This window comes from Cuculus canorus, chromosome 11 (genome assembly GCF_017976375.1).
Source record: "Cuculus canorus isolate bCucCan1 chromosome 11, bCucCan1.pri, whole genome shotgun sequence".
NCBI classification, from domain to species: Eukaryota; Metazoa; Chordata; class Aves; order Cuculiformes; family Cuculidae; genus Cuculus; species Cuculus canorus.
The window spans coordinates 1662261-1677609 of NC_071411.1; the positions used below are offsets into that span (position 1 = coordinate 1662261).

Consider the following 15349-nt stretch of genomic DNA (forward strand, 5'->3'; position numbering starts at 1 on the left):
GTTTCGTGGAGCTGCGCGAGCAACACACCATCTACTTTGGGACGACTTTTCCCTACATTTGCCATTGATACTATGCATGAAAGCCGGAGGATTTCCCGAAAATGGCAAAGGCTGCTCACAGCCAGGGAGAAACCAAATCCAAGGCCAAACCCGAATCCCTAATTCAAGCCAAACTCCAACAGACTGCAGAAAAAAAGGCAGAAAGGAACCTAACATTTTTGTTTCGGTTACTCACGCTACCCATTTGATTTTGTTCTGTATTTGTGGTTACTAACGAGCCTCCAGCGGGCTGCAGTTCCCAGTAATTAATGTTTATTTGTTCCTCTTTTCCTAAATAATATAAATTTTGGCTCTCGTGTTCTCACACAAAGATAAATCCAAACATGCAAAAGGGCAGTAAAAAGTATTTCATTTTGAGCTAACGAGCTCTATGATTTCAGTAAAGAGGAGACATGCAAATAATATACCAGAGCTTCAATTTCTATACAATAAGTAAAAAAAAAGTTAGGAATCATTAAAAATTAACTAATTAAGGAGCATATCAACCTTAAAGAAAAAGCAGAGGAAAGAGAGAATGCACTTCTACCTTCAAATTTAAATACTTGCTTGATTTTTAAAGTACTCTTACCTTTTTCCTCCTCAGTGTCTGCCATATTAAATGAAAAATAAGCTACCAACAACTTCAAATCTAATAGTTTAGGAAAAGATTAACATCTAGTTTAATCACACTTCATAAATATAGTTTCTATTTATTGAATGCTGAATGGATCTAAGAGGAGAGAAAGGGAAAAACTACAAAGACTGATGTCTCGCAGATTGCTTTCCCCTCGTATAATTTTTAATAATAAAATAGAAGTTTTGATGTGGAAGGAAAAATTGACATTTACTGACATTTAGCAGTTAAAATGTAATCCTTCCAGAGAATGAATAGCAAGAAAAGGTGGGGGTGGAAGAGTAGGGAATCAACTTATGCCCTAATTACAGGGAAGAAAAAAGTTAAATAGCATTGAATAAACTGAACAAAAGCACAAACCCATGAGTATTTGCAGATGAAGGTCTCCCAGGCGTGGAGGAAGATGTCAGAGGTCCCAAGAATATCGATTTGGGGTTCCCTAGAAATATTCCCTACAAAAAAAGCAGCCAGCTACTAACCCTGGCTGGTGATCAGTCACACTGACCCAGAAAGAGAGCACTGCTCCTGATGTCTGCTCGGTGGCAGTCATTCGTGGCAATACCCACACGGCTCCGTCTGCAGAGGACTTTATTGATTTCGTTATAAATTTAATTAACCCATTTTAAAAAAGCAAAGAGGAAAAGCCCCACACGTTTCGCTCTACGTAGATGCGAGCTGAAAAACAAAACATCAGCCAACATTCCTGTCTGATCATGCAATAAAGCATAGGGATCTAAAGATTGACTACGGCCCAAAGGTATTTAGATGAAGAACTTGCAGATTTAGATTAAATGCGGTATGAAAGTGTCAATTATCTTGATTAAAGTTAATTTATTTTTTAATTACAGTTTAAGTATTATTTGAAGGCTTGAACAGGCAGTTTAAGACAACTCAACGCAGCCTGATTTCTCAGTAGGGTCTCCACACTGGAGAAGTCACTCCTCCTTTGAATCATTTCAGATTAAGCAGTTGAAAAGGAGGGAGCTTCACCCTGGTGAACTCTTACAAAAACTCCTGATGTACCAGGGAGCTTTTAAAGACACTGTCCCTCAGAGAAGGTGGGGGACCTTTGGGTAACAAGAAGCAATCATAAAACAGAACCTTGATTCATATTAATAATGTATTAACACCACTAAACTCAACTGACGAGCATCTAATGCTCCTGTGCACACAAAGCGGGGAGTAGTGGCATGCAGTCACCTACCAGTAATCCCCTGTGCAGCAGGAAACCAAGTGAAGATGAACATATTGGTGTAATTCATTCTTAATATAAACCAGTGTGATGTCCCTCAGTGATGGAAACCATCCCTGAAGGTGTTTAAAAGACAGGTAGATGCCATACTTGGGGACATGGTCCAGTAGTGGACTTAGCAGGGCTGGATCGATGGTTGGACTTGATGATCTTAAAGGTCTTTTCCAGTCGAAACCATTCTGTGAGTCTATGATATCGGTGTGCTGTGCACATGAAAGACTGGTGACTAGCGGTCATATTAACACCAGCTTCCCCTGCCAAGTCATGCCTGGTTTGATTTGCTCAAACGCAGGGCAGCAGATCAGTTTTACAAGTCGGAAACGACCATTTTGGTCTGCTGAGTCAGCACATCCTCAAGAAACAAAGGTGAAGAACTCATTCCTGGAACACACGTGCCTTGGGCTGTTCAGCACACAGTCCAAAGTCACAACGTGCTGAAAGGGCTCAGATACTCCAGTTCAGAAGGTTTACATGAACAAACACAGAGAATTCAGTCTCCTCAGGACCTCTGATGCTTGGGATAGATGGGAAAGATGACAATTGAGAAACTCCCCACTCAGCAGTACCATGGGTGCTTCCCACCCTGTCCTGAAGTGACTGCCACCCAGCCCTTCCTCACGCTGACTCTACCCAAGCTCAAACCCTTCTCCTTTTCCAAACCTGCCCTCCTGTGAAACACGCTCCTTTCCTTGCAGGATGCAGGCAAACTCCTGCTTTTGTCTTTAAATTCGAATCCTACAGAGTTACTAGCTCATAGTGTCAAAAATCAAGACTGTCACAGATACCAAGAAGCAGTTCAGGGAATTTTGATTTAACAAAAAAATTATTATCATTGTGTTGGATGTTTTATTGAACCAACACTTGTAAGAACTTTCTCCCTGTTTCCCCCGTGAGACTCGGCTTTTAGGCACAAACACACAACACTGCAGTCATGCTCCCTCCCTCACACCTCCACAGCGGTGACTCAGACAGCAGAGAGGTGGGAAAGACTCAGAATTAACTGCTCATGTATAAAGTCTTTGATCAATAATGCATATTGCCATTTTCTCCTCCTCCCTACTGCAGCGAGAGGTGAGTTTCTGTAGCTCTCAAGTGCCAGCGGTGACGGGCACGTCACCCCAGCCCAAGCCGGGGCAGTCGCACTCACCTGCCAAAACAGAGGCGTGTCTGGCAATCAGGGTTTCTGAAATGCGACTGGAACTGAAAGTCGCTCTCACACTCTCTCCGCCTCCAAGAGGCCTTTAATCACAGCATCTCAGCAACAGGAAAAAGCTATTACAGAGCTGAGAGACTGGAGGAAAATTCCACTTGATAACCATCCACCAGAACCGAGACTGTTTCTAAATTAATCGACCTTTCCCCATCCACCACTCTCACTTTGTCCGCCTGCTTCCCGGCAATCTGGTGCCGGAAATCCTGTGCGATGCTACTTTAGGTTTCCAAACAAAGAAAATGAACTGAAAAAACACTCAACTAAATCTGATAAATCTGGAAACAGACCTAATTCCAGTAGACAGAAGAGCTACCCAGAGATTTTCCTCTTTGTAAGCGCGACTTCTGCACCACCAACTCCAATGCAGAGCCGCTGCTTATTGAGAAAGCGATAGAAATAAACAGTGAGTCGGAGCACAAATCTTATGAGGTTCAGCCGAGGGACCTGGGGTTTATTTAGTCTGAGAAAAGGAAGCTGAGGGGAGATCTCATCACTCCCTTAGCTCCTGAAAGGAGGTTGGAGCGAGGTGGGTGCTGGTCTCTCCTCCCAAGCAAGAAGCGACAGAACAAGAGGAAATGGCCTCAAGCTGCACCAGGGGAGGTTTAGATTGGATATTAGGAAAATTTCTTCACTTGAAAGAGAGGTAAAGCCCTGGCAGAGGCTGCCCAGGGCAGTGGGAGAGTCTCCATCCCTGGAGGGTTTCAGACATGGCACTTGGGGACACGGCTCAGCAGACACGGTGGGGTTGGGCTGATGGTTGGACTGGATGAGCTGAGAGGGCTTTTCCAACCTCAATGATTCTATGAAAGGAAGTTTCACCAACATTACACTGTTTGCACTTCCATGCGCCAAGACTGGTAAAAAGCACTTTCCTGCCCTGCCCTTCACAAGAGGGTTTAAAAAAAAAAAGGATCTAAATATGAATGGCCTTTGTGAAAAATCTATTTTGCTTTTGTTTACACCCTAGTTCAAACAAGAACAACTTGCCCAGGAAGACACACCCTTCCACGAAACTATTGTGCAAGCGATGGGCATGACCCAGCGCTCCAGCCAGCTGGGAAGCGAGAGTGCAGCTGCACCTCCCTCTCCCTGGACAGGGCGCATCCTACACCTGCAGCAGCCACACACCTAACACCAACCAAGCAGGAAGATGCCTTCTGCAGCTCAAAGTTTCATTACTTACCCTGACAGCTTTGTAATTATAAGTCGTAACCACAGGACCTAGAAGACCATAGCTAAATTTGCACAGTGTATGGGAATTGCAGGGTTTTCTTCACGTTTTCTTTATGTTTGCAACACTCGGAGAAACGTATTTTGTCTCCTGAGATCTTCACAGCATTGCTGCCACCCAGGTCCTGAGGCGATGAAGTTCACAGGTTAACTATGTATTAGAAAATACTTTTAAACAATGCCATTTTCCCAGGTCAGTAGGAGCGAGGCTTTGTTCCCACCCTAGGGGATGGGTGCCTCGGAAAAGCCATCCGGGCAGGTTTAATGGGAGCAGGTTTCACATTACTGGGCGAGGTGAAAAGACTGATCATGTTATCATTCATCAGCAGACATCGAATGTGGGTCAAAAAGAGCAGTGCTCTACTCTCCTCCTTCACCAATGTCCCACTACAGGCTCCGTGTGTAAGCAAGTGCTGTTTTGTTCACAGATGAATGTAAAAGCAGATGCCAGAGCAGCGCCCTTGCTTGAGAGAACAGGAAGAATCTGAGCACCATCCAGCCTCGTCACCCTTCCAAGCGTCAAATTTTGACTGTAAATTGATTGGAAAGGGAAGAGTAGAACAAAATGAAAGGCTTTTCCTCTCCACAAAGACAATGGAGACGTTGTACCGTAGCATGGCTGCAGCAAGGGCCTCGGCCAGAAGACGCAGCCCCCTCCCCTCTCTACCTTCCAGCGCTGACATCTTTGGCGGTAACGGCTCCGTTGCTGTGGAAACCGCACCGCTTCCGACAAAGCCACATTGACTAAAAGCAACATGTGGGAAAACGGAATAAGGCCTTGGGAGAAATAAATCCTTTACAAGAAAAATACATACATACTTTTTTGGTTAAAAATGAAGCAAATACAGGGCAGTGTTTTTTATCACTAGACCACCTCCAGGTGAGAAGAACACCAGGCGGCACCGCACCCCGGGCCCTGGCAAACCCCAAATGAGGGTTTAAGGATTCTTGGTCCCTGAAATACATGGCAGAGCGGATGCGAGGGAGGACACAGGCGTCCTATGCAGAATACAGGTGTGCAAGGCGGCTGCTCCCCATCCAGTTTTTAATTGCTCTCCTTTGAAAACAAAAATAAACCGCAATTCCCCCCAGTGTAACAGAACCCAGCTGCGGCTACAGCTCGGTGCTTTCGCAAGGCTCGCAGCTGATTCACACCTAGGCAAAGCGCTCGCCCTGGCCAAAATCTCACCACACAAGGCAGTTCGGTGGATGAAGAGCATGAGTCACTCCGTGCCGCTTCCAAACGGTTTCTGTATTCCAGAAGCGCCGTCCAAAAACACAAACAAAAGAAAAAAGGGTTTTCTGAGCTCTCGCCTTACAACAGGTTTAATAAATCTGTCCTCAGCCCCGGCTGACTCAGAGTCCAGGAGCTACTGTAGGGCCTGAGGCTTGGAACGCCTTGAGATACTTAAGAGTATCCAAGAAAAAGGAAATAATCCTGGGAAAAAGCCCATGGAGAAGAGCCAGAGTTGGAACTGGCAAGACGTAAGATCTGTGAACGGTGCAACTTCAATAAGATTGGCTCCCCAGCCACAACGTCTGAGATCACTCACAAAGGCGGCACAGTCGGGGGGTTTGTCTGGGCTGTTCTAAGCACGTTCAGCAAGCAAACTTTTCCAGAGGAAAAATCAGTTTTACACACATTTAATATTTGATTTTTTCCCTTAAAACAGACCAGGAAAGCTCCAGTGCACAGTGCCCCGTATTCCAAAGATTCAGGAACCAGGAGGGACGCGTGATTTACATGCTGAGCAAGACTTCTCTCTCTTTTCAATCCCTGGAACATTATATCTTAATCCCATTTACGGAGCTTTGAATCATCTTAAATCCGTAGGAAGTCTGTGTAAAATACCACAATCCACGCAGTTCATAGGCTCTAATACAGACCGACCGCACCAGCAGCTCTCACCGGAGGCGATGGGAAGCGGTTCTCACGGTTTCCCAATTAAGTAAAGGGGCATCCGCTCTCCCCCTCCAGCACGGGCCACAGCCCCGCCACGTTCCTTCCCATGGATGTCACCACGGTTTCTTACAGTGCAAGAGCCACAACGCAACCAGTTCAAACAACTCCCCCGTGCCCAGAGAAATGAGGATATTCCACACAATCCTAAAGTCTGGCGTTCTCAAGTCCTATTTAATATGGATAAATTCCATAGTAATGCATGCACACCATAACGAAATGGGAGCTTTTTCAGGGTCAGGCAAATATTAACTGCAAAAACAGAATCATAGAATCGTTTGGGTTAGAAGGGACCTTAAAGATGATCCAATTCCAATCCCCCTGTGGTGGGCAGGGACACCTCCCGCTAGATCAGGCTGCCCAAGGTAAGAAAAGAAGCATGCGAGACATGATATTCAGGTCTGGCCCTGATTCTTCACAACTTATAAAAGAAGTTTTCAGGTTTTTCCTGTCTGGGCATCTCTCTAGATGCTATTGGCACAAATAAATGAGGCTGAAGTCCACCTGTCTTGTAAATGGACTGTAGAATTCTTGCGTAATGTTCCCCCACGCCAAAGGAAAACCCAGTTATGAGACACCCGTCCAGCACCGATCAGTGAGGTTTTACTTTAGTTAAATGGAACAGGAAGATTTAGACTCTAAAGAGGGGAAGGAGAGATGAAGAGAGGAGTCCTCCCACCCAAAGAGGGTGTCAAGCGGCTGACCGATACACACATGGGCTCTCCCTCCAAGCACCTTCCTCGCAGTTCACATCACGCTTGCATCAATAACACTTTCGCAGATCTTTGAACCTGGGTGACACACTGGATCTCCCCACAATCTGCTTTGCTGCCCCACCAGTCGGGGTTTAACCTGTGCCAGCTCGCGAGCAGGCTGGGAGAGGACACAGAAGGTGCCAAATTGCATCCATAGAGTTTGGGGTTTTTTAAGATGACTTAATGGTTTATAATGCTTGCTTTTCTCTTGGCACTTTATAGGCATAATGCGCTGCCACTGAACCTCGTCAGAGCTTACTGCACTTGGGTTGGTTATTCCAAACCAAGCCCTTTTTGATTATTTGCTGTATCTCAAACAAGGAGCAGACCAATAAAGAATGTCAGATCTTGAAAGTAAACTGGTAAAGTCCCTCTTTTTCACTCTGGAAGGTGCCATCCTGGCCCAAATACAAAGTGCTTAAAGACTCAGGTCTTGGATGACTCACTGGTTTAAAAACAATTCTTGCAGCAGCAGAAACGACCCACTTTTTAATCAACTGAATGTTATTTTAGGTATTTTATGCATATTTACGTAATACTTACCAAGACTGTGACTGAAGGATAGAATTCAAGGCCCAGACTGCTGCTCTCCGCATTTTAGGTACTCCTCCATACACCGGGGGCTGCCATTTAACTGGAACTTTTTTGAACTTACATTTGTTCAAGGCTGTGTCTGGCTTTGATCTACAACACGGAGCTGCTGGAGTTGATTACTCATACTCAGCTGTGTTACCGACACTGAATTTACTGTAGCATGAGATCAATCAGTATAAATAGGCTGCAGGAAACGTGGTAGGTGAGAGGGAACTACAAAATCCTTCGCTAAAAAGTGCTGCTTTCCTCCAGACACATCCCATCCCTCCAGTAAAGCAAGAGCTCCTTCATCCTGCACAACTCAAACCAGCAACTACACTTGGTCTCCTGAATTCCCACCACAGTGCCAGCTCAGTACAACATTATTCTTCCTTATTCTAAAAATGTTTAATTCCTCATCTGTCACCATTTTCTTCTCTCCTAAAAATGCAATTTACAGCATCTAAGATGATTGTTAACATTTCCTATCCTACAATCCATCATCAGCCTAAAATAACCTGCACTTTTACCAGACACATTGCCTTCTCCACTTTGATCATCGGCTTATTTCAGGCAACTGAGATAACTCACGAAACAAATACTTTGGGCTGTACTGTCTCCTGTTTGTGAGCAGCCAGAACCAACGCCAGGCTACCCAGCGGCTGGCTTACACGGAGTGATGTTATCTAATGTAATCAGAATCATTAAAATTGAGTGAGAGGTAGGAACGCAGCTCAAGACTAAATGAAGGTGATGCAGAATGCCTGTCTTTCTCCACAGTGACTGCTCTTCAGAAAGCAGAATAACATTCTTCATATAAACCTATGTGTGGTTTCCAAAAACCATTGTGGGAATGACTTTTTTTGCAAAATTTCTTTCTTTCTCCTGCTTTCCTCCCTTCTGAGCACAAGGTTGCACTAATACTCTTACAGAGGACAGCAGAGTCTCCTACTCTGTGATTATCATTTATATCATTCACCATAAGTTCTTTAAATCTAAAGGGCAAGGAGTTTGTTCATTTTTGTGTTTACTTTTTGCTTTATTTATATTTGGGCTTCATCTGTTTGTCTTCAAATCAGCAAGTCATGTCTACTCTTGGCATTAGCAGCACAAGGAATTTTCCATGATGCAGTTCATGGCTGAACTCACTGTTTATTCTAGAGGATGAGGCCTAGGAACCAGCCGATCCATTTGGTCGAGCATCAGAGGAGGCTGCCCAGGGCAGCGGTGGAATCTCCATCCCTGGAGGGGTTCAGAAAACGTGCAGACATGGCACCTGGGGACATGGTTTAATAGACATGGTGGGGTTGGTCTGGATGAACTTAGAGGTCTTTCCCAACCTCAGTGATTCCGTGAGTCATGTACACAACCTGGAAATCTCGGATGGCTGCGAGGCAGCCACAGCACACGATGCATACGCACAGTGCTCTGGGGAGAAGCACTTCACAACTGCTATGCTGTTACTCAGGAGTGCTCGTATCAAAAGTACCAAAACACTCATAAACCAGGATGTCCTTTGTTTCCCTGAAGTTCCAAGGGCGCTTGGTTTGCTGCTATGTGTGAATTGTCCTTCTTTCTCATCTCCTGGAAAGAAGACACATCTGTGGACTGAAGGTGAATGGTATTCCAGTGACCCACAGCCCTGTTCTTGGATCCTGAAATATCCACCCAAATCCTGAACCTGCAGATGCAGAGAAGTCCCAATACCCCATCAGAATGCTCTCTAGCCCTCTCTTCTTGACCCCAGCTCTGAGTCCTTTCTATCGCCTTTCACAAAAATAAAGTAGGTCATCCCATGAATTGAAATATTATTTTGACACCACTTAGCAAGATTTTGTGCCAAAAAAAAAAAATAAAATAAAGAAGGGAAAGAAAAAGAAATAACAAATGAGGAATTGTAGGTGGGGTTTTTGTAATGGGAAGCAAGTCCCAGCAGTCTATGTCTATCCTCACAGGTGGTCAGCTATTTCAGTCCCCTCCTCTCCCTAAAAAGAGAGAAGAGTGTGAAAGAGCAGAGAATGCTCACACTGACCACAGCGCTACAGGAGCAGAGGTTAAATTTTAGCCCCAAAGGAGAAGTGAACGGAAGGGGGCAGGCTGGCGAAGAAGAGTAAAAATAGAGGAGTGACTAGACTTCACTTGATTGCTATTTCTGGATCGGGCACAGAACAAGATCCGAGAAGGTTTTCTATTTGCAAGGGAGAGAGATACTATAACCCAGTTCCCTTCCAGAAGGCCCCAGTCCTGCACAGCAATTCCGTTGATGCTTCTACTTTTCTAAATCCCTGCGCTCTCACTGTTTGGAAACACTGCTGTCCAGCCAAAAATGTCATTATGCGTCTAAGCGAGTAACCGTATCAGATTTTCTGGAGCAGGGCAGCAATGCGGGTGGCATTTCAATCCAACAGGAACAAAGCCGACAGCACGTTGTAAAAGCGTGTAGCAAATCACAATGTCAAGCAGAGTAAACGAAGCCACATAATGCTTTTGGAAAACAACCAAAGCCCCGCAGTATCTCCGGGAGGATGTCTTGTATTTTCCCACTCTGAAACGATTAGTGACATTCCAACCATGGACACAGGCTAAAGATGACAAAGGGGACCTCCCAGCCACAGTAGGTTGTGCTTGACTGATACATGGCTCCGGGGACGAAGGTTTCTGCCTCTGCAAGCCTTTCCTCTCGAGTCCCTCAGTTAGAATTCCTTCCATTGCATAATTTCCATGTGGATCCCGGCTGTGCTGGCTGTGCCCCCAGATGAAAGAAAACCTGCAGGCACAAAGCAGTGCCATCTGCCAAGACAGAAGCTGCTTTAATGGGCAAGTCCAATGCAAAGGGAAACAGACTATTACACTTTATCTTCAGCAGCAGGAGGGACGTTTTTCCTTACCCAGGAGCAGGTTACACACTCAACGCCTGACATATTCGTCCACAAACATACACCAAGCTCTGTGGGTGCTGCACAAGCAGCCTCTGGAAAAAAAATCTACCCAGTATCTGTTTTTTTTCCTGTTCAACTTGCAATTCACTCTTTACATTTCTCTATACCTGTCAGGCCAGTTGTTTGTTTCTGTGACAGCTTCATCAGCCTCCACCTTCTATTCCTGTCAGTGAATGACAACCTTGCCACCACACCTAGGAAGGATGAGAAGAGGCATGGCAGCAACGACAAGGCCTGCTGTCCCTCCACAGAGAATTCTGCACTAACAGGGTTTCTGAGCACTCTTTTCCCAAGTTTCTCATCCCTTTTCCGAAGCTGTTTTGACCAGATGGTTCACTCTGAAGTCTGGGATTTGTGTGGCCCAGTTCAAGCTTCATGAAAAACAACAGGAAAAACTGCCTCTGAATTCAATTTTCAGCCTCGCAAATATCTCAGGGCTGGGAAAAGATCTTTCTCTTCTCACCCATTAACCAAGTTCAGTTTTTATCCTTCCTTGTTGGGTAATCTTCTCATTAGACCATCTTTGGCGAGAACAGCGGATTCTCTCTGGGCTGTTGGCAGTTTTACTTAATTGCATATTTAACTTTTTATTCAGCAGTTAAACTCAAAGATGAGAAATACCTACGCGCAAGCAGCAAACGATTATCTGTCTTTTAAACTCCCTAGAGAATTCATAAGCCTCTTAACACTTCTGTCCCTTGCAGGAGAACAGCACGCACCTTCCACAGCGAGGGGACGACGGCAAACACACAAATAATGCCAGTTCAGGGATGTATTGGCCATTACTGACAGAACTCCAGCTCGGGAAGCGGGCGGCGCTTTGGTCCTGAATATACTTTAAAAATTATGAAAAATCAGACGGCTCAATCCGTGCTAAACAGAAACTGGTATTAGCCAATCTACTAGAGGTTCCTCCTCCTCAGGCAGAGGACATGCTGTTGGGCACAGCAGCTTTACTTCTCGGCTCCCGTTCCCCAATGGTCAGCGCTGAATTAAAAGCCTATTTTACAGATGCTATTATCCCTAGGAATGTATGTCCTGTTTGATTCCAGAGCTACAGAATTTGCACCAGAACACATTTGTTGCCATTGGATTGCACTGTCGGATGGCAACTTGGATTTTAACATGCTTCCAGCCCCTATGAATGCAAAACCTTAGAAGTATGAACAGTAAATGATCAGCAGCAAAGCCGCTGAACTCCTCAGGAACAGCAGAACAGCTTTCGTCTTAACTGTTACCCTTCATAACCATATGCTAAGTACGAAAATTAATGTTGATAGGACTTCAGAAGGATCTGATTAATGGATCACCTCAGAGCTGTAAAAACCTGACACTCCCCTACACAGGCGCAAAACCCCAGTACTACCAGTTTGTTTGCCAAAACCTCCAGTTTCCCCAAGGTGTGAGTCAGCTACACAAAGCTCATAAAAACCACAGTGCGATAAAGAAAATGAGAGTGCCAGAAACGCATGAATTAATCGGCACGTTATTATACTATAAACTTTTCTAGTTCCTCTGTTAAAAATCTCTGCCCTACACAAAGCTGCCAGGCACCTCCAGTCTGGTCTACCAAAGCGCAAAGGACTGGCAGGGACGGGAGTTCTACCCTGGTAAGGGGGAGACCTCGGCAGAGCTTCCAAATGACCACTAGCAGATTTGTCCTGCTGCCAGGAAACACGGAGCACAAGGTTTAAGAAAAGGAAGCGTACCTGAAAGCCTTCTAGACAGCTCAACTAATCAGATTAACACCAGCAAAGACTCAGAACACTCTTAATCACGACAATTCCTTCAGGTGTTTTTCGGTTTTACCACATAGAATCACCCTGCTTCTCCTTCCAGCGGCTTTTTTTCCTGACAATGTGCTTTCAGAGCATCAGGGAAATCTTCAAGTTTAAAAGCTGCAGCAAAAGGCAAGCAAGCCTCGTGTTCTTTAATGAATGGTTATTGCTCCACTTATTTAAGTGGTACTTATCACCTAAGTATCCACTAAACTTACTTGCCAATGCTGGTGCAATCAGTGCTTTCCCAGGGAATTCCCTGCTGTAAATGGATTGCAAAAATAAAGAGGAGAATAAGTGAGTAAACAACTGGAAATGCCTCTTGAAAAAAAAATCTTGGGAGGGAGGAAAGACAGATGAACATCGAAATACTTCTCAGTTCGGGCCTATTTCATTGAACAAGATCCAAAACAGTTTCTTTCCCAAGTATTGTATAATATGTTCATACAAAATCTAGCAAGCTTTATCACAAAACACATCAAGACAGTGTTCTCTGCTTTTTGCTTTTAAATATGAACACAAGAACTTCACAGCTGATAACATTCTTCTGGAAACTCTGGCAGAATATTCTGGAAAAGACTCAAGTTTGGACCACAGTGCTGTAAATAACAGGAAACGTCTCCATATCCCAACGCCTCGTGCAGCGCTTTTTGTGAGGGGTGAGCAACAGAAACAAGACAAGAAACAGAACGAGTAGCTCTGGCTGCTTGCGAACTCCGGCCTCCAGACCATAAATAAGGGAAAGAAGAAAAAGCCTACTTACCTTCAAAGCACATTTCTGGCCTGTCTCCTTGTTGAAACACTCCAGGACTTTGCCATTGATTCCCAACCCTAACACGCGTTTGGAGAGTTTGTAGTCATCTGTAACTGCATGTTTTTTGATCTCTAGCTTGACATGGGCTGCTCCTCCAGGCAAGGATTTCACGCTGCTCTTGTTATCCACATGGCTCTCTGGCTGGGATTCCTGTTCACCTTCATTTTGTTCCATATCAAGGAAGAGTTTGAGACAACAGGGATACCCAACAGATTCCCCGGGGGGTATCCTCAGCAGAGCGTCTCCTTTCAGACGATCAAACCTCGTGCCTTCACACAGTCCATCTGCTCACCGTTTACTCCTGAGTTAAAACGTAAACGAGAATTAGGAACTGATGTCGACTAATGTTCTCAAACCTAACCACAGTGCTCCCTGCCTTTCTTAACAAGATGACCAGAGGCTGGAGACACTCCACGCGGAGGTCTACCCCACGAAAGCATGCTGTTTAGCGGTCACCCCCATTCCCATACACACACCTATTGGTCGCGGTCATGAACGACTGCTTGTACTGCAACAAGTGCCCGTGTGGACTAAATCTTGTCCGACCTCTACACGGGGTAGAGATCATCTCTGCTTCAAGGAGCTGATAAACCTGCACCAACAGCTTGGCGCCTCAGCGTTTTACATAGGGATCTCCACAACAGTCCCCTGCCTCCCTTCGACACTCCAAGTTCAGCAAGAGAAACACAAATACCTGGTTCCCACCCGGCAGGGAGCAACACCTGGATTGAGCCCCTCAGGAGGCAATGCCTGGATCCCCTCACCCCACAGTGGGGCACCAGGCTGGGATCCCATCCAACAGGGGACAACAGGCTGGGATCCAACGTGAGAAGGGCACTGGCCTGGATCCCACCCCAGAAGGGGGGCAATGGGATGGGATCCCACTGCAGAAGAGGGGCAACGGGGCGGGATCCCACACCACTGGGAGACAACGCCAGGACAAGCATCAGCCCTGCTACCGGGGCAGCACTTACGAAACCGCCCCAACCCCCAGTTTGAGGGGCAGAGGCAGCGTTGCTTTGAGGACCCCCAAACCACCCTAAAGCTCGGCAACACGGAGGTGCCACAGCGCGGCTCCCAAAGCCAAAGGGCCTCCCTGACCTCCCTGGGGACCACAGGAAGGACAAACCGGTGCCAGGGCGACGCGCCTGGGCGCACGGGGGGCTCCGGGCTGTGCCCGGGGCTGCGGGGAGCGGCTCGTTCAGCTGAGACGGAGCGAAACGAGAGGGGGTCCCCGGAAGGGCTCCACCGCCGGAACACGGTTACCTGCCTGCGGCGGCGCGGTGCGGCCCCAGCCGACGCTTCCCGGTGCGGAGTCCCGGTAGGCGGGGTTTGACTGAGCCCGCCCCGCCTGCGGCGGGACCCGCACCGGCCAGATACCGGGGAACGGTTCCCCCGGAGATCTGGCCGGTGCGGGTCCCGCGTGGGCTTGAAGGGGCTGCGCGACGCAGGGGACATCCCCTGCTTGTAAGGCACCGCGCGCGTTATTGGGGTAAACGCCCTGACAGCGGGGAGGCAGCGGCAGGCGAAGCCGCCTCCGTACAACCGGGATGGAGCGCAGCGCGCCCGCGCGGCGGCGGCGCGGAATGAATGGGGAGGGGGCGTAGCCTGGAGGTGGGCGTGGCCTGGAGGTGGGAGGGGACGCTGAGAGGGCGTGGTTTGAGTGAGTGGGCGTGGTCTGGTTTGATGGAGGCGTGGTCTTCGGGCGAGGAGTAGTGGAGGGGGCGTGGTCTAATCGGTATATGCTAATGAGGGGGCGTGGTATGTACAGAGGGGCGTGGTCTGAGAGTGTGAATGAGGAGCATGGTCTACATGAGAGGGCGTGGTCTGGCCGGAAGGGGTGTGGTCTGAACGGGAGAGCTGTAACTGAGAAGGCGTGGTCTAATTAGAGGGGCGTGGTCTGAGATGTGGCCAGGGCGTGGTCTGCGTCAGAGGGGCGTGGTCTGTCTGAGAGAGGGCGTGGTCTGTCTGAGAGGGGGCGTGGCCTGGTTCGAAGGGGTGTTGCCTGCCTCGGAAGGGGGCGTGGTCTGTCGGGGCGTGACCTGTGTTGAATGTGTGAGGCAGCGTGGTCTGGCCAGAAAGGGGCGTGGTCTGTCTAGATGGGGCGTGGTCAATGTACGGCATAAGGTCACTGTAAGGGGCGTGGTCACAGTCAAAGGCGC

The 15349-nt window shown here is 47.1% G+C and overlaps 1 protein-coding gene across 3 annotated transcripts in view; it reads right to left on the reverse strand.

Annotated features, from left to right (window-relative positions):
- MAPKAPK3 (MAPK activated protein kinase 3) overlaps window positions 1-15349 on the reverse strand; it is an 87071-nt gene that overhangs the window by 23027 nt on the left and 48695 nt on the right. Inside the window, exons 1-2 of one of the 3 annotated variants that reach the window (XM_054076112.1) lie at window positions 14317-14454; window positions 13137-13488 (exon numbers count right to left, since the gene is read on the reverse strand). In XM_054076112.1, coding sequence (XP_053932087.1) covers window positions 13137-13361 — 225 coding nt within the window. In that variant the 5' untranslated portion in view covers window positions 13362-13488; window positions 14317-14454. Of the gene's footprint in view, window positions 1-13136; window positions 13489-14316; window positions 14606-15349 lie in introns of those variants that run through there. The other 2 variants (XM_054076111.1, XM_054076113.1) reach the window with 2 other exon arrangements.